Genomic DNA, 21,718 nt, shown 5'->3' with positions numbered 1-21,718 from the left:
TGTTTTGATTAATGTTCATTAGTGTATTTAGAGATGGATCTTGTGGAAGGAATAGTTGCTTAGTTTTACCCCATTTTACATGTATTCTTACAATTTTTCTTTGCTTTATTTTGAGTTATATGTCTTATATAATGTCTCTTTTGGTTTAACTTCCTTTCTTTACCTTTTTTAGTTTTTCTTTAAAACTTCTTTTTGAGTTTTATCTTGTAGTTTTGTCTATTTTAAAAAAAAATTGTAAATGCTTGGTGATTTGTCTCCTATTTTATTTAATGGTATGCTTGCATGATTTGATATCTTTAAAAAGTTTACCATATTTTTAGAACTTTTTTTGAATCATTGAGTACCCCAACAACCTTCAAAACTTTGTTTTGTTTGGAGTGAAAAAGCCTAAATACTTTTGAATGGAAATACTTAGGAGAGTGGTGAGAAATTTGTTACTTTAACCAATACTCAAGTTCTCCCAGAAAAAACCCCAAGAAGATCGAAATGAATCTCCAAATAAAAAACTTCCAAATGGAACTAGACGAATACAATAAAGCAGGATCTCTAAAAAAAGACAAAGAATGGAGCTTGAAAGAAGAGAAATATAAGAAGAGGAAGAAAGATAAAGGGGAGAAAGATAAACCTCCAAATAAAGATAAGAATGATAGAGAGAGAAGATAAAAATATGATAATGTACTCATAAACCCCCTCCTACTATAGTAGATGAAGATCGCTTTGGAGAAAAGAACAAGAACAAGAAAAGCAAGACCATTGCGAAAATATAAAAACACAATGTAAAAATTTTAAAATTTGATGGTATTTTGAATCTCAAAATGTATATAGAATAGAAAATATATATAGAATGGGAGAGAGAAGTGTAACATATTTTCTTTCCATAGATTTAGTAAACTTAATATGTTAAAATTGCTACTCAAACTTTGAAGAAACTTTGAAGGTTATGCTTTAATTTGGTGGAATCACAATATTAAATAATGTGGTAGAGACAAAATATAAGAAATAGTCACTTTAAATGTCTTAAAAGCATGCCTGCCTGAAGGAGATATTTGTTCCATCATATATATTATAAAAATATCTAATGTTGGAGATCCACATCGACTAGAGATTAGACTCTTTCATAATATATATAAGTGGATGCAAACCTCATTCCATGAGCCGGTTTTATGGAGTTGAATTAGACTTATAAAATATTTTCATCTCTAATCGAGGTGGGATCTCCAATATCTAATCCTTCAACTTCAAAAGTTAAGACAAGGGAAAAATGTCATATGGACAAAAATTGTCCTAATAAAATAAAATGTGAGGTGGAAGAAGGCGTGGAACTCATCATGACAATATTCTTAAATAAGTTGAATAAAGAAAAACAAGATATAGTGGAATTTTATGACTATACAATTATGGAGGAATTTGTCCATCAAGTTACTAATGGTGGAACTACAACTTCACTGTATAAATTTCTATAAGAGATCATTATCTCACTACTTCTTATGGGAGGACAAATCAATAAAATGAAATAACTTCCCTTGAACAAGGTAACTATTACAAGACTCCTTATCAACCTTCTTCTCCTAAACATTTTGAAACATACAACGAATCATCTTTATCAACAAAACTCAAATTTCAAGACAAGTGGAATAAAATATTTTAGATGCTTAGATTTTGTACACATTGCTTCCAAATCCATTTACCACGAGGAAAAACCATGCATGCATATGAATGCCATTGTTCTTATGAATGGTTCAAAGCATAAGCAAAAAAATTACAGGGACTGAACATATCATCAAAATTTGTCAACACCAGCAAGAGTTCCACAATTGCATGAATAACCCATCAATTGATTTAAAAGAAAGACCTCTGAGAAGGGAAGTGCTCGAATCTCAGCAAATATCAACTAAGGGAACTCAAATATCAAAGAGCCAAGAAGAAATCCCATTGCAGAGCTTTCCCTTCCTGTCAATTCAACTTCCTTGGATTGAAATTCTTTCCTTTTCAAATCCCAATGCAGAAATACACCACAATAAGCAAAACCTCAATCAATACTTGCAACAACACGTTATAAATGCCACCAAAATCCTTGAAATTAAAAAAATTGAAGCATAATGATATATATAACTCAACTAAAAAATGTTCATGATGCAGGGTATCATAGATACTCCTAAAGAGGCTCCAAATTGTTTACTAGGGAACCAATCCACAGAACACTCAACCAAGCATTCTCAATTCTGTATATGTAATGACATACAAATCTGTTATCAATTTGTTTCAGTTCTGGCATAACAAGCTAGAAGATGAACAAGTTAAACTGATCTTTAAATAACATGAATTAGGCAGAGTGATACAAATTTGTCTACAAAACCCAGGTAGAGAGTTTCTTGAAACTAATAAATGGATCCAATTTTGGGGTTGAGGAAGAACCAAACAATGAAAAGTTAAGAGATTACCTGCATGATAAGGTTATCGCAAACCTGTGCTGTGAGGACGTTGAAGAAGAGAGACCCAAAGAAGAAAAGCTAAACCAAACAACTCAACTAATATATTTTAATTTTTTTAAATTTTAAAAAATATTATTCAATTCCAATATATTATTTTATTCCTCCTACCACCAACCAAAACACTTCAACTACCCTACACATATACCTTTTCATTTTCTCATCAAAATCGCCACCAACCTTCCCAAAAGACTCATCCTCTTCTCTCCAATGGACTCTCCCAACGTTCTGGTATGGTAACTCCTCCATTTTCATTTCTGTTTCTCTTCCAACCAACGCTTCTTTCAATTTCAATTTTGATATCTGCTTGTTCTTCTCCAGTTCACCGCTCCATCGGCGGGTACCAAGAACGCAACCCTAATTTGCGTCCCGATAATGGGGGAAACAATTGAGAAAATGAAGATTGACGTGCAGAAAGCCAAGGCTGAAGGTGCCGACGTTGCCGAAATTCGATTGGACTCTTTGAGCAACATTGATCCCTATCAAGATCTCACCGCTCTCATTCAACATCGCGTTTTGCCTTTGTTGTTCACTTACAGGTTTGCAATTCTTATCTCTATTGTTTCTTCCATGCTTTGTTATTACTCGCCGGCGCTTTTGGCGGCCGGAATAATAGCGCCGATTACTGTTCAACAAACTTCTTTTAGACTGTTCGGCTGCGCGGAGAGTTCACCGGATTCACAGTCTTAACCCTAAACGAACAAGAATGTTCAGATTAATCCTAAGATAAAAGGCAGAATGATGAATTTGTTATTAAAAGCTTCATCAAATTCAGTTTAATCCTAAAATTTAAATAAAACTTTTCAAAATAATTATTCATCATCAGAAGTGTGAATGAAGATTATTTTTTACTTGATTCTTTCAGCTTATTATAGGTTAGTTCAATTCATAGATTTATGACTGTAAAAAGAAATTAACATAACATAATATATATATATATATAATATTAAATCATTATATTTAAAATTTTAAATATAGGTCAAATTAGTTTGATACAAAAATTTGAGGTGATAATTTTAATGATTAAAATACAATTTTATCCAATAGGTTGTTGTTGTTATTATTAATAAGATGTAATTTAGTCTTGAATGTGTTTATAGTTATTAAAATACAATTTGGATTTATATGTTATTATTAAAATATTATTTATTTCGTATATAAGAACTAAATTTTATTGTAATAATAACTATATAGGAAACTATTTAAAACGAAATGTGAACGTGCAACAAGATGAAAATTATTTTTAAATATTTTTAATTTATTTATTTATATTTAAGTAAGAGAAATATAAATAAGTGAGCACAAACGTCTCAATAGTATTTATGTTGTCATTTAGCCTTCTAAATTTATCTAGGTAGAGCTTGTTTGGAAAAGCTAAAATCTCATATTTAAGCTACTTTTTAGAAAAGAAAAAAAAAATGTTTGTAAAATAAGTTGTGGACTGGAGAAAATAGCTTATATTTACAAAAAAAAAATTCCTTAAAAATTGAAGTTTATAACTATTTCCAACCTTTTTATTTTAAGTTTTTTTTTAAATAAAAGTTTTCATGACGGGCGATCACTATGCAACTTGACATCTCAACTATATTGACATCTCAACTATATTGACATCTCAAGTTACAACAATCATTTGTTATTGCATAAAAAAAGTATTATTAAAAAAAATACAAAAATACAAAATTATAGAGGACTAGACCAAAATCTATATATTAAAAAAAATACATAGATATATTATACTTATTCCTAAAGAATTTTAAGAACAAACTAGATGATAATGTATTATACCAATGAAAAGATTCTCTGTGAATAAATCTTAAATTAGTCAACTTTATCGGCACACGCATTCCCTTCACGAAAAATATGAGTATTTTCTTTTTCTTACTTAGAAGTTAGTTTTTTTCATCTAAAAACAAATAATCATTTAAAATTTATATTGTGTACCTCTATTGTTAGTAATATGATAAGTGTATAGTTATATTGTGCACTCAAATTTGAACTTATATCTCATAATTTTTTGTAATAATAATAATTATTATTATTATGTATTTTAAACATAAAAAAGTAAAATAATAGAAATGGGTGGCTTCTAGAATGTTATTAATTTAATGAGTGATTTAAAGCTATGCTGTGAAAACGGGACCAAACTCACTAGTCGAACCGAAAATCTGATAAACTCATCAATTAATTGGTTTAAATAATTCAAAAGTTCGGTAAAAAAAATAACTAATTAATGAATTGAAAATTTGATAAAAACAAGTTAAGCTAGATGAAAAAAAAATAGTAAATCATAATTTTAATTTTTTCTTAAAAGAATAAAAATTAACCTAAAATGTCTATCATTTTCTATTTTTATTATACATATTATTAACTTAAAATTTCTATCATGTATATTATTATAGCATATTTTATTTAATTTTTTATTTTAAATGTTATAATTCTCTAAATTTTTGTTTTATTTTAGATTATGAAATTGTATTTTATCATACTATTTTGTACATTTTTTATTATTAAAATAATTTTTTTAATATTAGTTTGATCCTGGCTCGATTTCGATTTAACCATCGAATCTTGAATCAATGTTTTAAAAATATAAGTTTAAAAAGTGTCTATAGGGATAAAATAATAATTTAATAAATAAATTATCGGGATAAGCAGAAGACAAAAATGTGTTCACCAAAATTTCATATCCTCTTTGTTATTATATAAAAAAAAGTTTTTATTAAATATAGTTACTGTAATTTTTAAATTAAGATGATTTTTTAAGTGTTAAGAAGTGGGTTTTAACCCAACAAATACTCGCTAGGATAGGCTCAAAATGACTCTGATACCATGTTAAGAAGTGAGTTTTAAGCCTAACTTAACCTCATAAAATCGGTTTATGGAATGAGGTTTGTACCCACTTATATACTATGAAAGACTCTAATCTTTAGTGGATATGGGATCTTCAACATTAAGTCCTAACAAATCTTCATATTCTTAATATATTATTGTTATATTATAATATTATTTTAAATTTAAATCAAATTATTTTTTATTTTTATATTAATTTGATTCATTATTAGAATATAATAAAATGCTGTCAGAAGAAAGAGTATGATAAAGTTATTTCAATTTATATGATTAAATATTTATATTTTGTATGTATATAAAAAAGTTATTCCATGCATTTACGAGTTTAAATGCTAATTCACTTCAATAGCAAAAATTTAGAATATATGACCAATTTTAGTGACAGAACTTATTAAGTATTGTTTTGTATGAAATAAAAAATATTTAAGTGATGTGATAAAATATCATAAAACTTGTTAATGTTTTTGAAATATAATATTTAATATGTTATAATTTAATAGCAAAAAATTTATTATAAATATTATGTATAACAAATTTAACATCAAATATTTATTATAAATTTTCGTATTATTTACATTTTTCTTATGATTAATGAGAGACACATGATTTGATACTAAAAGGTTGTTTATTGTTTTTTCTAAACAGGTAACTGTTTTAACAAATATTTTTTTTTTTTTTTTTTTTTTACTTTCTTTTAAACTTGGAAGAGTGAAGCTCTTCGAATTTTGAATCATCATAACGTCTAACTTAGTTCTCCTCTTGAAGGCTATGGTAATTTCTCTTAATTTTGTCAGTCTAATTAAGAGATAATATACTTGACATTGTCAATTGTCTTTGATCTAAGAAATTCCTCCACTTTAAATCTAAAAGTGAAAAATTTTCTTATTATAAATCTATAAATAGCAATACTATCGCTATACTCTATGTAGCTATATTGTGTAATCTCTCTTAGGTGTCATCTGCTGTTCTCTACTATTGTTGTGTGCTTAAATTTGAATTTGTTGACCATTAGCTATGGTGTGATTTAATTGGGAGATTTAAGCGTTGTGAATGATGAAATTCAGTATCTTTTCTAAGGCCCAAGTGGGAAGGTGGAATGTATGACGGTGATGAAAACAAACGGTTGGATGCACTACGGTTAGCCATGGAGTTGGGAGCTGATTATATTGACGTTGAACTTCAGGTTGTGTTCCCTTTGTCGATATAAAGCCACTGACAACTTTACTGTACTGTATGCACTTGAAAATATAAGCCAAAATATATTTAGAAATATTTTGGGAGTTCTCTTGAACCGAACAAATCCTTGGATAGGTTCTGTTCATATGATAATGCTACTACACCAAATTTGTCTGATTCTAGTATTAGTTTTGCCAATATATTATGCTGTGAAGTATGAAATATAAATGACTGCAGTGTACTTGTAATTGCGTAATGTGTAGTTTGTTATATATACCATCATATCCTGTTCTTATGATATACAGTCTTAGATTACTAGTTCAGTGCATTATGCTGAAGAAAATATATGTATCTCTCAATCCCAAAGATGCCTTTTCATTGTTTTCTCTTGTTTTATGTTAAATAGAAGTCTTTGCATGATTCTAACGGAAAGATGACATCTGACATTGAGCAAACTCAACTGCAGATGTGAACTGCTTGAACTTCTAATATATGAATAATCAAATTAGTGTCTGGAAATATCACATAGTTGACCTGAAGGAAAATAATTTGTTTTTCTTCTCCATTTAAAACTTTCCCCATTTGATGAATGCCAGATACTGTCTTCGTATTATTTTCTATATAATGTCTGAACAATGAAACTTAATGAAACATTTCCTGCTTTTGTGATATCTCTAAAGGTAGCGCATGCATTCTATGACTCTATACGTGGGAAGACATTCAATAAAACCAAGGTCATTGTTTCATCTCACAACTATCAGCTTACTCCTTCAATTGAGGATCTTGGTAACCTTGTAGCAAGAATACAAGCAACGGGAGCAGACATTGTGAAGATTGCAACAACTGCCACTGACATCACTGATGTGGCACGCATGTTTCAAATAATGGTGCATTCTCAAGTAAGGCACTAGAAATGGAAATTTTGAACAAGATTTTAAATCCATATGCATTTTCTAAAAAAATTTATAAGCTATTGATCTAAGCATTGGTGAGTTTAATTAGAGTATGGTAAAGAGGAAATTGATGGGAAATTCAGTCGAGGAAGGGAGGACAAATATGTCATCAGGATACATATATGAGGAAATAAGAACCGAGGTAAATTTAAGGAAACATTTTTTTAACCATTTAAAACCATATATTTGTTGGTAGTCGAAGAAGCACTTTGCCTTTGCATAAAAACCATGCAATACACTTGGTTTGTATGAATATCACATAATTTAGTACTTAAAACCTTTTGTTATTAGTTTCAAGTCATGTGCTCCTTTGAGAAACCGCCTTTGATTGTTGTTAGACTGGTTTTGACTTTCTTCCTTCTGTTTTTGCTCCATTTTCAAGCTTGATGGTTGAACTTCATCTTGCTTCTTGATCAAGTTACTACTATGTCATCCAGTAGAAAATGGTCTTCACAACCCAAATTCTTCACAATTCACATCCAGCAGAAAACTTCATTTTTGATCCGTTCCTCCCTCTTCATGGAATATCAACTTCTTTCTCCATCATAACTTCTTCAATCTGAAAGGAAGTGTTTTCTTTGTTTGTGCTTGTTGTGTACGTTAGAGGGTTCTGGAATAATATCATCTTGCAAAGGAAATCAGGGTGTTTCGGTTTAGAGAGTGAATTTTGTTTTTTCTTAACAAGGCACATAACAGAGTATTTCCCCTATCCTTATACTACAATCCTTGTCCTTGAGCCCTTTTTTACATATCTGAGAATGGTAATCACAACATTTTGATGGTCAATGTGAGGATTCTGCATGAATTGGCTAACAACTCCAACTGCATAAGGGATATCAAGTCTTGTGATAGTGAGATAAATGAGTTTTCCTACTACCCTCCTATACCTCTTGGATGTGAAAAGGTTTCACCTTGGTCCATTATTACCTTTTTTGATTTGGTCCTTAGGGCTATCAACGAGCTTGCAATTTTCCAACCTTGTCTCTAGAATACCAAGAACATATTTTCTTTGTGAAGCTACAACTCCTTCCTTTGACTGATCCATTTCAATACCAAGAAAGCATTTTAGATAGTCAAGATCTTTGGTCTGAAAGTGATAGAATAAGTGCTCTTTTAGTTGAGAAATTCGAGTGGTATCATTTCAGTGGAAAGAAATAGATGAAATATATTTCTGAGATATCTTACAAATGTGATTACAGTCTCTATTTATAGACTGTTTTACAACCTAATTAAAGAAAGAAATAATAGGCAATGAAAGCCAGAAATAATGAGTGTTTAAAGCTGTACAAATCAAATAAAATCAAATCACTAACAAATCTGTCCTAATAAATATAAAATGGAATTTGCACTTAATTATAACATAATTCTCCTGATTATGCAACACTCCCCCTCAAGTTGGTGAATGTATATCTATCATTCCCAACTTGCAAGTAAGATCTTCGAATTGTTTTGTGGGAAGTCCCTTAGTAAACATATCTGCCAATTGGAGTCTTGAAGGGATGTACTCAGTGGCTATAAGACCATCATCCAACTTCTCTTTAATAAAATGTCGGTCTATCTCTACGTGCTTTGTTCGATCATGTTGAACCGGATTGTGTGCAATACTGATAGCGGACTTATTATCACATGCCAAACCCATAGGAGCTTCATATTTTATTTTTAGGTCATCAAGTATGATCTTCATCCATAAGAGTTCACACACCCCTTAAACCATGGCTCTAAATTCTGCCTCTGCACTTGATCTTGCAACTACATTTTGCTTCTTGCTCCTCCATGTCACCAGATTTCCACCCAAGAACATGCAGTAGCCTGTGGTGGATCTCCTATAAACAATCGATCCTGCATAGTCAGCATCAGTATATACTTTCATGGATAAGTTTTCCCCCTTTTTGAATAGCAATCCTTTTCCTGGAGAGGCTTTTAAGTACTGAATAATTTTATCTACTGCCTGCAAGTGTCTTTCTCTTGGATCATGCATAAATTGACTAACCACACTAACTGCATAGGCTATATCTGGCCTAGTGTGTGAAAGATAAATGAGTTTTCCCACAAGTCTTTGATATTGTGTCTTCTCCACTTTTGGGTTTTCCTCATCATTCCCAATCCTATGATTTTGCTCTATTGGCACTCCAGTGGGCTTACAACCCAACTTACCAATCTCTTTGAGAAGATCAAGGATGTATTTCCTTTGAGAAATAAAGATGCCCTGTCTCGAGTAAGCAACCTCTATCCCAAGGAAGTACTTCAGCTTCCCAAGATCCTTCATTTCAAATTGAGCAGCTAGTCTCTCCCTCAAATTTTGTTTTTCAATCTCATCATCACCTGTAATAATCATATCATCTACATAGACCAAAAGTAGAGTGAGTTTACCATTCTGAGAATGTTTTATAAACAGAGTATGGTCACCTTGGCTTTGTCGGTACCCCAAAGATACCATAGCTTGAGTAAACCTTCCAAACCAAGCACGAGGTGATTGTTTAAGACCATATAGGGCCTTCTTAAGTCTGCACGCCTTATTCCCTTCATTAACAATACCATAACCAGGTGGAATCTCCATGTATACTTCTTCCTCCAAGCTTCCATGCAAGAAGGCATTTTTAACATCAAATTGATGCATTGCCCAACCAAAGTGTGCTGCCAGGGAGAGAATAATCCTGACGGTATTCATTTTTGCCACTGGAGCAAAAGTCTCCTCATAATCGATCCCATAGGTTTGAGTGTACCCTTTTGCAACCAACCTTGTTTTATACCGATCCAGTGTGCCATCAGACTTATACTTAACTGTGTATATCCACCTACAACCCACTGCTTTCTTATCTTTTGGTCTCTCTACAATCTCCCAAGTCTCATTCCTTTCTAACGCGCTCATTTCTTCATTCATGGCTCGAATCCAGTTCTCATCTTTCAAGGCTTCTTGTACCGATGTAGGGATTTTGATAGAATCAATAGCTGAAAGAAAACTCTGGTGCTGCATAGAAAGTTTTTCTGTAGACACAAATTGGGATATAGGATATTTGACACAAGATCTTTTTTCTTTTCTCAAGGCAATAGGTAAATCATTTAGATTAGGTTCAAAACCAGTATTTAAGGTGTCCTCAAGAGTCTCACTGGTATGAGTTCTTACCTCCGATTCAGACAATTGAAGTTGCTGTTCGACCAGGACGGGTTCTTGTTGCCTTCGCTGATATTGTTTTCCAAAATATTTGTCTTCATTATTCTTCTCTGATAATGATGTTGGTGCAGGGTCTTTGTCATCCTCCCTAAGAACGAAATCCTGCAACAAAGGAAAAGGTGGCAACTCAAGGTCCTCAGCTTCTTGAATACTCTCCCCCTGAAGCTGAGAACTAAGAAAGAAAGACTCTGTTTCATGGAAGGTGACATCTTTGGAAATATAAACTTTACGACTTTGAGGATGATAACATTTGTACCCCTTTTTGTTGGGGGCATAACCGATGAAGACACATTTGATGGCACGAGGATCTAACTTACCCCGATAAGGACTATGAACATGGACAAAAGCAGGACAACCAAAGACACGATTCTGAAGACTATTCAACATGGGAATAGAAGGATAGAATGTGGTCATAACCTGAATAGGAGTAACACCCTCTAGAACCCGAGAGGGTAATCTATTAATCAAATAAGTGGCAGTCAGGACTGCTTCCCCCCAGTAAGATCTAGGAACAGATGTTTGGAAAAGTAAAGCTCGAGTAACCTCAAGGAGATGACGATTTTTCCTTTCAGCAACCCCATTTTGTTGAGGAGTGTCAACACAGGTTAATTCATGAACAACTCCATTTTCCTCAAGGAACTTGGAAAGGTTTTGGTTCACATATTCTCTTCCATTATCAGAACGCAATCTCTTAATTGGATTTTCAAATTGTGTTTGAATCATTCTGTAAAACTTTACAAACAAGTGAAACAATCATCAATAAATGAAACAAACCATTTTGCACCCGAGATATTAGGAATAGGTGAAGGTCCCCATACATCTGAATGAATAAGATCAAAAGGTTTAGAACTTTTATTACCATTGGGAGGAAAAGTTGTCCGATGGTGTTTAGCAAACTGACAAACATCACAATGAAATGACTCAGCAGACACTTTTGTAAATAAAACAGGAAATAAGGACTTTAGGGTACTAAATGGAGGATGACCAAGACGTCTGTGTTGAAGCCATATCTGAGAGGATGACCAAGATTCACGACCTTGATGAAGATTAGAAGTGTGTGCCTGTAGTCTAGCACCCTTTTTACTTTCTTCATGCTGGAAATAATATAACCCGCCCTGCTCTTTAGCAATTCCAATAGTCTTCCCCGTGGCAAGATCCTGAAAAACACAATGGGAAGGAGAAAATACCACTGCACAATTTAAATCTTGGGTAATCTTTTGAATAGACAAGAGGTTATTGGATAGTTTGGGAACATGAAGCACATTTTTTAAAGGAAATGAAGGTTGAAGGTGAATGTTACCACGACCATTAATGGGGGTAGTGGAACCATTAGCAACAGTAATATATGGCTTACCGGAAAAAGTAGTGTAGGATGAAAAAGAAGAGGAATGAGGTGTCATATGATCAGTAGCACCAGAGTCTATAATCCAGATATTTTCAGTACTAGAAGCATTAAAGGATAAAAAACTAGAACTCTTACCACTCATAGTAAAGGAACAATAGCTAGATGGCTTACTAAGGGAGTCCATGAGAGTTCAAAACCAACTGAGTTTTTCAGATTGGCAAAATTTGATCCTATTCACACACACAAAAAATCCGCCGGAAAAATTTTCCGGTACGATTTCTGGCGGCCGGCGGCGGTTTCCGGCGAGCAGTGGCAGTTCCGGCGAGCGGTGCGGTTTCCGGCGAGCGACAGCAGTGGTGGTCGGTGGTGGTGGTCGGCGGTGGTCAATGGCGGTGGCAGTAACGGTCAATGGTGCAAGGTGGTGGTGGTGGTCAATGGAGAAAGGATAAGGAAAATAGAAAGTTGCAGCAATGAAGGCTATCCAAAAAAAAATAATTGCAGCAATGAAGGCTGTCAAGGAAAATGATTACAGCAATGAAGGCTGTCAAGAAAAATGATTACAGCAATGAAGGCTAAAAAAAAAATTGCGGAAGCAGAGTCTCCTAGATCAGGAGCTCTGATACCAAGTGGAAAGAAATAGATGAAATATATTTCTGAGATATCTTACAAATGTGATTACAGTCTCTATTTATAGACTGTTTTACGAAAGAAATAATAGGCAATGAAAGCCAGAAATAATGAGTGTTTAAAGCTGTACAAATCAAATAAAATCAAATCACTAACAAATCTGTCCTAATAAATATAAAATGGAATCTGCACTTAATTATAACATAATTCTCCTGATTATGCAACAATTTCCTTTGATAACTATATCATTAACATATACCATTAGATAGCACACTTCCTAGAGTATGTATGACAGTAGAAAACTGAATGGTCTATCACTTTGTTTCAATCCAAAAGTTCTGTGCACAATGACTAAATTTACCAAACTAATTTTTGGGCTTCAGTCCATAGGGAGATTGAGTAATTTACAAGCTAGGCCATGCTCTCCCTAAGCAACAAATCCAAGAGGTTGTTTCATGTAAATCTCTTCCTCAAGGTCACTGTAAAGGAAGATATTTTTAGTGTCATGGTGGTGAAATGGCCAATGACGAATAACAACCATAGAAGAAAGAATTGAATTGTACTAATCTTAGCTGCAGGAGAAAAAGTATTACAATAATCAAGATTATAGATTTGAGTATATCCCTTGGCCACCAATCGAGGTTTAAGGCGATCAACTTCTCCAGTGGACCTAAATTTGACAGCGTAGACCCATTGGCCGTCGAGACAAGTAAGACCATGTGCTTGTTGAAGAAAAAGGATAGTGACCGGCTGTCGACAGTGGTGACTGAGAGTATTTCACCAAAATTACCAACAGAATGAGTTCACTTTGATACCAACTTGATTTTAGAGATGGCCAAAAATGAGTGAGTATATTGGGTTGATGTGTGTGTATAAATGATCACTTTATCTTTTTCAGGTTCTCCTCATCATAAACTCTTGCATGAATAGGAAAAATTTCTCCAATGGCAGCGGATCTGCTTAAAAAATTACAATGTTTCTTCAACCTTAAGATCTTGAAAAAGCTTCCTCTTGATAGCCTAAATGTGATAGTGTTCATGGTTAATCATTAGAATGACAAGTGAAAGAATTGTTGAAAGTAGGCATATATGCATCAAACGTCTTGAAAAATAATTCACTCAATAGTGTTTTACACTAAGCCTCACTATGTTTAGCGCTTACTGAAAAGTTTGCGTCACAGTTCTTAGCAAGTTAGCTTTGATACTGTTGGAAATATTTTGTAAAATAAATATATAGAGATATTGGAACTTGCTTAGAAAATGAGGAGGAACAAAATAATCCTTGAAATTCATAAATGAGAATTTCTATGTATAATTTGAAATCGCGAAAGTTTCTAATGAACTGTTAGATTTATTTGAAATTTAAATTAACTAACCAAAATATTATATAAAACTTGTTAAAAATTCAAGTATGGCAAAATTTCATTACTCCAATAGTTCTAATTATATTTTAACTCGTATGAGTACTATATTGAGGCTTTTTATATTATAACGAATCATTTTAGCATAACCGTTGTTCTAATTTCCAGGTTCCGTTTATTGGACTTGTTATGGGTGATAGGGGGTTGATTTCTCGTATACTTTGTGCAAAATTTGGTGGATATCTTACTTTTGGTACCCTCGAGTCAGGAGTAGTTTCAGCTCCTGGACAACCTACACTTCAGGATTTATTATATCTGTACAATTTGAGACAAGTGGCACCTGATACAAAAGTATATGGGATTATTGGAAAGCCGGTCGGTCACAGTAAATCACCCATATTATTCAATGAAGTCTTCAAGTCAGTTGGTTATAATGGTGTTTATGTATTTTTATTGGTGGATGACCTTGCCAATTTTCTCAGGACTTACTCTTCTACAGATTTTGTGGGATTCAGGTTCCAACTCCTTATGAAGATATTTTGAATTTATATAATATAATGTTAGATGCTTTTCTCAAGTGCGGTAACATGTTCTAGGTTCTTCTTTACATGCTAGAAAGCTTTCCTGGGTTTGCTAAAGATCCATATATTCAAAATAAGCTATTAGTCTACTGCTTGGTCTTTTCTAGCTAGGATTGTTGATATGTTGTTATTCCAAGTTTAGTTAAAGTATTTTAACGGCTCAAATACTTCTAGGCAAAACCATTAAGGATGTAATTTCTTTTTGGCTTAAAGTCATTCATTGATTAATTTGATCTGAAATTTTGAATTCATCAGGCCTTTTTCTTTTAAGTTGCATAATTGTTTACAGTTCGATGAATATTTCCAATATTTCCCAACCAGGTGGACAATGAATGTGATCAATATATTGTATTTCGTATGCCATTCAGTTTTACACACTCACATGCAATGCGTCACTATACTGCATTGTTTTGTTAAAGCATATACATATAATTGTATCTACTCCTTTCAAATCCAGGTATACATGACCTACGGGTATACAAATAAGAAAAGTTACGTAGTAGTTGTGAAGTTGTTTCTTTATATCATGTAATGCATCACCTTTGTTTAAATGCTGAAGTAACCCTATATATGCCTCCTATTTTTGTTCCACTTCTATGAATATCTTGTAAACCTCTAAGAGAACTACTTGAATTTGATCTTTAGTATTTGTATTTCAGTGTTACCATTCCTCACAAGGAGGCGGCACTTGAGTGTTGTGATGAGGTTGATCCAGTGGCTAAGGTAATTGATGTACTTTGCATTACAATGTACGATTGGCAATCTTGGATCGATGATGGAAATGATTTGATTCCGTTTTTTTTTTTCTAAATTCTTCAAATTGTTTATGATCACAGTCAATAGGAGCTGTGAATTGCATTATTAGAAGACCAACTGACGGAAAATTGATTGGATATAATACGGATTATGTCGGTGCTATTTCTGCAATTGAGGATGGTTTACGAGGTAGTTGTCTTCTTTGGTAGCTAAGCAACATTACTATCATTGTTGCTGGTAACTCTTATTCTGAAAATGTTGTGTATTTCAATTATTTCTTGGCAGGTAAACATAATGGTGGAAGCACAAATATTTCACCATTAGCTGGTAAGTTGTTTGTTGTTATTGGGGCTGGTGGTGCTGGTAAGGCACTTGCCTATGGTGCAAAAGAGAAAGGAGCAAGGGTTGTGATTGCTAACCGTACCTATGGTAAGCTTCGTGATTTGTTTTTTTCTTGCTTAAATTTGAAACATGTTGAATTGTTAAAGTTTCTTAGACGTTGTTCACAAAGCACCACATGTAGGAGATTGTTAATAATGTGATCAATTCTCTTAATATTAGTGTCAAGGATGAGAAATGTCTTAATCAGGCATTTCTGGTTCAGAAAAGAAAAACCATTTTAGTTGAAGTTATATGGTTTTGCCCTTTTGGGTACAATTACAGCTGTTTGAAACATCTCGATTGTTTGTTTTGGGTTTCATTTCTTCTGATATCTTGATTACGAGTTTAAGACAACTTGCATTTTGTTAATGATAATGTCTAACCTGTTTCACTTTTCATCATTTGTTTACCAGTACTTTTTCCTTTCAATGTTCCTTTGTGATGTAGTAATTTCTTGGTCTACTATATTTTGTATTCCACTCATGCTACTAGATTTGTTCGTTCAATTCATTATGATTCTCATGAGTGCAATATTTTTATATAAGCTAGCTTGAGCGTTAGATTTTGAGATAATCAATTAGTTACTTGAATATAATAGAGAATATGGTTTTCAAAAAAGTCTTCTATGGTCCCAAATTCTCATTTTATATACGATAACCTTCCAAATCAGTACTATAAGCAGCATCGAGTTATTAATATGTCACATATTTATTGTCCCTCTAATAAGCATATATACATATATATATATATGTATATTTCACTCATTTACTGAGAAATCATAACCATTATTTCCTGGTTTTTTTAATCATACTTAATGGCATACGTATTGTTTGTTTTATTCATGTATATAGACCGTGCTAGAGAACTTGCTGATGCAATTGGAGGAGATGCTTTAACTCTTTCTGATTTAGATAGTTACCATCCGGAGGATAGTATGATTCTTGCTAATACAACATCAATTGGAATGCAACCAAAAGTTGATGATACACCTATTTCTAAGGTTTGCTCCTTCAATATAGATGTGTCATACCAGTTAAGACCTTGAAATACTGTTAGTGGAAGTTTTGAATTTGATATATCAATTCCAGTCATATCTACTTCCATTTGCTAATGAAGTTGGATTTCTGTTTTGATGAAATATGATTGTTGGTGTATGAAAATGTTTATTCCATTACTTGTTTTCACTAAAATCATGTTATTTTATCATTGCATAATTCCTTCTTAATGGAAAGTTGGTAGGGAATCAATATGATTAGTTAAGTCTTGTCTATGACTTTAGCCTTTTGGTTTGACATATTCATGCAGTCTGAGGATATCTATCTATCTATATATATATATAGAAAGAGAGAGACAGTTGAATTTTACCTGATAAAAAATACAGACCTAGCCGGCAAAAATATTCTTATGCTTGTACAAAGGCACACAATTTCATCATATGGAACATGAACAAGTTGAGATTGAAATCCAGAGATCCAATAATTCCTTCTTTTTTTTTGCAGCATGCTTTGAAATATTATACCCTAGTTTTTGATGCTGTATACACGCCCAAAATTACTAGACTCTTGAAAGAAGCAGAAGAATCAGGAGCCACTATTGTAACAGGATTGGAAATGTTTATGGGGCAAGCATATGGACAATATGAGAATTTCACTGGATTGCCAGGTAAGCTGAATGTAAAAAATTTAATGAACTGAGTTTCACTGGATTTCCCTGCTCTATTTATACCTCAATTGATCCAATTGATTTTGAAACCCTTTTATTTGTTTGATTTTATTTTGAATTTGCAGCACCAAAGGAGCTCTTCAGAAAAATTATGGAAAAGTATTAATGAGGTTTGCACAAGACATAACCTCTATCCGATTTATCTTGCTTCTTCACGTGTTGAAAGTTTTAATTTTGCTAATTTATTATTCCATCCATGATTCAATTTAGCCAAGTAATTGTAATTTAAGAGGAAGGATCCTTTCATGTCATCAATGCTTGAATCCGTTGTAATCTCACCATTTATTCTTTTAAATCTCAATTTTTAAAAATCTAAAGTATTGAATGCTGCAATGATACTATTGAATGCTGCTGAGAATTTTATTTTCCCTTAAAACATTGGCCATCATGATTCCGTATCTTATTAACAACCTTTTTTGTTTATTTGTTCTTATTTAAAACTTATCAATAATCACTTGTTAGAGTTAAAAAAGTAAGAGGATAAAATTAATTTTATGACTTAAATTAACTTGTCTATTCTGAACTTTCAAAAATTTCATTTGTGTAAATTTATGAGTATTCACTGGGAAAAGTATTTAAGCAGGGTTTTAATGTAATAAGATAAAAGTAATAATGCCAAATAAATATCTAACATGATTTTTTATTTTGCAGTGATTAAGCTTAGCAACGGAACGGATTGAGACAGGTTTAGAAGAGACATTTCCAATTCGTGTATCTAACACTTTATTCGCCAAAGTAAATTCAATAACAACCCTAAAAAACTGGGTTTTTTTGTTGTCAAAATTAGGTTTACCGTGAAATCAAATTTCGTTTTGTAATTAATGGAAAAAATTTGTCCAGTAGAAAAAAAAAATGTTTATATATCAGATGAGACCATTAGTAATAAATAGATAAATTGATGAAGTATAAAATTACTAATATTAGAATTTATAAAGGTGTTAAGAGGAATAACTTGATTAAAAAGAAATGTAATAAAAATAAGACAATATATAAAATATGAATATATGGCATCAACTAAAAAAGTTTCAACAAGTTGGTTATATTTTTATAAAAGTTTGTAAAAGAACGAATAAACGTTAACAGAGAAGTTATTTATCCAATATATGGAGAAGAAAAGGTGATAAGCTGACCTTCGACAACCATGTAGCGTGGATTTTTTCTTGTGGTACTTGAACAATTTGTCCATATTATGATTTCTTACTTCTAATTTTGTAATGGTGTTAAAAAGTTACATGGTATTGTAATTTTGTAATGCAGAAATTACAAAAATGAAAATGGAAAAATTAGTGCAAATTATCTCTCCACCTCCATATTTTCTCTTTCTACCTCCATAGTGAAACATTGGTTTTAATTTTTTTTAAATTTTTAAATAATTCTAAATAAAGTATAATATCATCCTGCACTCTTACACCTTATATCTTTCTTTCAGTTACAACACATCATTTTCTCCAACCGCACGTCTGAGAGAGCAAATATATCATTTGAGCGTGTCTGAAAGAGTTGGCGAAAAAATTAGTTGTATTTGACGTTCCCAATTTGAAGATAATATTTTTTTTTATATTCTATTTTTGTACTTCATTGGGTTTTTTTCTGAGTTTGTAACTTCCAAAAAATTGAAAGAAAATAAGTGAATAAAAAAATAATCGTCACTAATACAAACATCATAAAATTTATCTCAACCACCCGTCACTACAAGTAATCACCACCATTTAAAAATGAAAGAGAGGGTATGTATTCATGATTACTCAATTTTTTATTTTTTTTTTCATATTTTTAATTTATCAAACACAATTCTCTCTTTACATTTACATTTTTTCTACATATACCTAGGTACTATTTAATTGTTCTTGGCTTCTACATTTTTTTTCTATCATTTCCTGCATTTATATTTCTTGTTCTATACTCTTTTAAGAAGCTTGTTTATTTACTTTTTTTATGAAAACGGATGAAATGCACACTAAATAAGGATTCAATTGTGTATTTAAAATTTTTAATTTTTTTTGCAAATTAATATAAAATAAAAGTGATCAAACGAAAATTTAATTTGACAAATTTCAAAACAAAAATAAAAAATCCTAAGAGTATCATGTGAAGAACATTGTCAAACACAACTTCAAATTCACAGTCACAAAATAAAAAAAAAACATTTTCCAAAAACTAGTTTTAACAAAATTCTCCTTTGATTAGTTTTGAATAAATACAATGCAATTCAAAAGATAAGGCTAGAGAGATTTCTCTACGTGTTGTTATACTAATTTGTCTTAAAACCTACACTATGTCCATTGATCAACACAATCAAATTTCACTAGCATACTCATTGATAAAGTTCAACTTATGAATTAGAAGGAATGATCTATCAAACATTACTTTTATTTAATCTGAACCAATAAAACTCAATTACATTTGGTCTAAACAAGATTTAATTAGTTGGAATTGAATTATAATGTGTTTGCACGGATTAAAATGAAGAAACAATCAAATTCATGCATTAGAAACCAAAAGCAACCAATTCAAATGGTAAAGTTGTTTAGAAATGTATGAAATATGATTGTAATGGTTCGACCGTTGAAGAAAGAATAAGAGAAAGTACTATAAAACAAGAACAACAAAATACAAAAGTTGGAAAAGGATAGAGATGAAGAACGTGCCACTTTCCTAAAAAATATAAGTGCAATAGGACAATCACCACTTGAATTTATAAAACTCAAGATAAAATTCTAAGGTTGAGGACTTGTCTATTGAACTTGAGAATATTGAATACAAAAGTGGTGAGTTATCTCTTAATTTTTCTTATATTCCTCTCTAAATCTTGCTTTTATATATATATATATATATATATATATATATATATATATATATATATATATAATACAGTCATCGCAGTTCATTCATTAACAAACACATACAAGGGTAAACTATAAAAATAAAGTTCTGACATACAAAAATATAAGTAAAAGAACTAATTTGATTAGTAATTCATAATTAATTTAGTTTCTTTTTCACTCAAACACAGTCATACAAAATACAAATGTCAGTCACGGTAATTCAATTCCATTTCAATCATATAAATCCCACATGGGTCTATTTCCAATCACGATGATTAGATTTCATTTCAATTCATAATACTTTGATTTCATTTTAATCATACTAACTTTACATATATCCATTTGTCTCACAGTACCTTGATTTCCTTTCAACCATCGATACCTTTGATTTCATGCCAATCATAGTGATTGCATATGAATCTATCACCTCCTGGAAGACCCATTAATCATAAATCAAGTACCTTGATTCCCTTTCAATTTTCAGTACCCTTTTGATCTCATTTCAATCAATGATGGCATAAACTTATTCTCTTCCGGAAGACTCGTTAAGTATGATCCTACCAGAGACTAACATCTAATTCACTTCAATCGAATCAAGGTAAGTCCAAACATCTATATCGTGTGACTACAAGTGGTCATTATGTGTATGAACTTCATCTTCAGTTTCTCACCAACTGATATCTTAGCATGTGTGACTTAGATCATCCGTGAAATCAAAGGATATCTGCTTATAGGCTTTTCATATGATAAAATATATCAACCAAAAGTAAGTACAAAAATAATCACCGTAGCAGTTAATTAAGAAGATGAATATAACTTAACAAAATTAATAATGAAAGAACTAACTTGTAAATTAAAATAAATTTAAAAAATTTAAATGCTAGCAAAATTCTCTTAAATATCAATTGGACCATGTTCATACTTTTAAAACGAAAATTAAAATTCACTTTTTTCTATTTTTTTTATTTTTAAACAAAATATGTAAAAATTATAAATTGGACTAAAACTATACATTTAAAAATATAAAATAATGAAGAAAAAAAAAGAAAACTAACATCATGTATAATGAAATAGATTAACATTGTGTTTAGGATGGAAAAACGAAATGATTTCACGTTTGGATTCACGGATATACAGTGAAATAAGAGTGAGAAAAAATGAGATGTCATTGTTCAATGACTCAATCAAATGTAAAGAAAAACAATGAAAATCATTTACATATTTGACAAAATACTATTTTAACCTCTTTATAACAATAAAAAAAATACATAACATCATCGATTATTCGAGACATATTGAAGTTATCAATTTAGGATTTGTAATTATTTACAAATTTTAATAATTTAGAAATTTTATTTATGTAAAATACGTGTTAAAATTTGTAAAATATTTTTGCATAAATTTTAATTTATTTATGCATAAAACAATTTAATCATATTCTATTTTAATTTAATTTTAACTACAAATATAAATTTACAATC

The 21,718-nt window shown here is 31.4% G+C and overlaps 1 protein-coding gene and 1 long non-coding RNA gene across 5 annotated transcripts; one reads left to right on the top strand and one right to left on the bottom strand.

Moving 5' to 3' along the window:
• Positions 1-1,500: 1,500 nt before the first annotated feature.
• Positions 1,501-2,579, bottom strand: LOC137806312 (uncharacterized). Its single transcript, XR_011080327.1, has 2 exons — positions 2,442-2,579; positions 1,501-1,985 (listed from the first exon to the last, which is right to left on the bottom strand). It is a non-coding gene; the product is annotated as an uncharacterized lncRNA (long non-coding RNA).
• Positions 2,580-2,588: 9 nt separating this feature from the next.
• Positions 2,589-18,278, top strand: LOC137806311 (bifunctional 3-dehydroquinate dehydratase/shikimate dehydrogenase, chloroplastic-like). 4 transcript variants are annotated; one of them, XM_068606348.1, is made up of 13 exons: positions 2,589-2,720; positions 2,811-3,028; positions 6,417-6,522; positions 7,196-7,414; positions 7,518-7,610; positions 14,141-14,487; positions 15,213-15,276; positions 15,390-15,498; positions 15,595-15,738; positions 16,542-16,690; positions 17,190-17,352; positions 17,478-17,522; positions 18,064-18,278. In XM_068606348.1, the coding sequence occupies exons 1-12, from the start codon at positions 2,700-2,702 to the stop codon at positions 17,516-17,518; spliced, it is 1,674 nt and encodes a 557-aa protein (XP_068462449.1). In that variant the 5' UTR covers positions 2,589-2,699; the 3' UTR covers positions 17,519-17,522; positions 18,064-18,278. The 4 variants fall into 4 exon arrangements, with proteins under 4 accessions (XP_068462449.1, XP_068462450.1, XP_068462452.1 ...); XM_068606350.1 differs by having other exon boundaries at positions 2,667-2,720; positions 6,404-6,522; XM_068606349.1 differs by lacking the exon at positions 7,518-7,610.
• Positions 18,279-21,718: the final 3,440 nt, after the last annotated feature.

This window comes from Phaseolus vulgaris, chromosome 3 (assembly GCF_000499845.2).
Source record: "Phaseolus vulgaris cultivar G19833 chromosome 3, P. vulgaris v2.0, whole genome shotgun sequence".
NCBI lineage: Eukaryota > Viridiplantae > Streptophyta > Magnoliopsida > Fabales > Fabaceae > Phaseolus > Phaseolus vulgaris.
The sequence above is the reverse complement of the archived record's forward strand: the minus strand, read 5'-3'. Positions and strand labels throughout refer to the sequence as shown.

Bases quoted from the DNA above. Each gene is read 5' to 3' on its own strand.
- LOC137806311 (XM_068606348.1), top strand. From the start codon at position 2,700: ATGGACTCTCCCAACGTTCTG. The intron at 15,499-15,594 runs GTAGTTGTCTTC...ATTTCTTGGCAG, and splicing joins AATTGAGGATGGTTTACGAG to GTAAACATAATGGTGGAAGC. The intron at 16,691-17,189 runs GTTTGCTCCTTC...TTTTTTTTGCAG, and splicing joins ATGATACACCTATTTCTAAG to CATGCTTTGAAATATTATAC.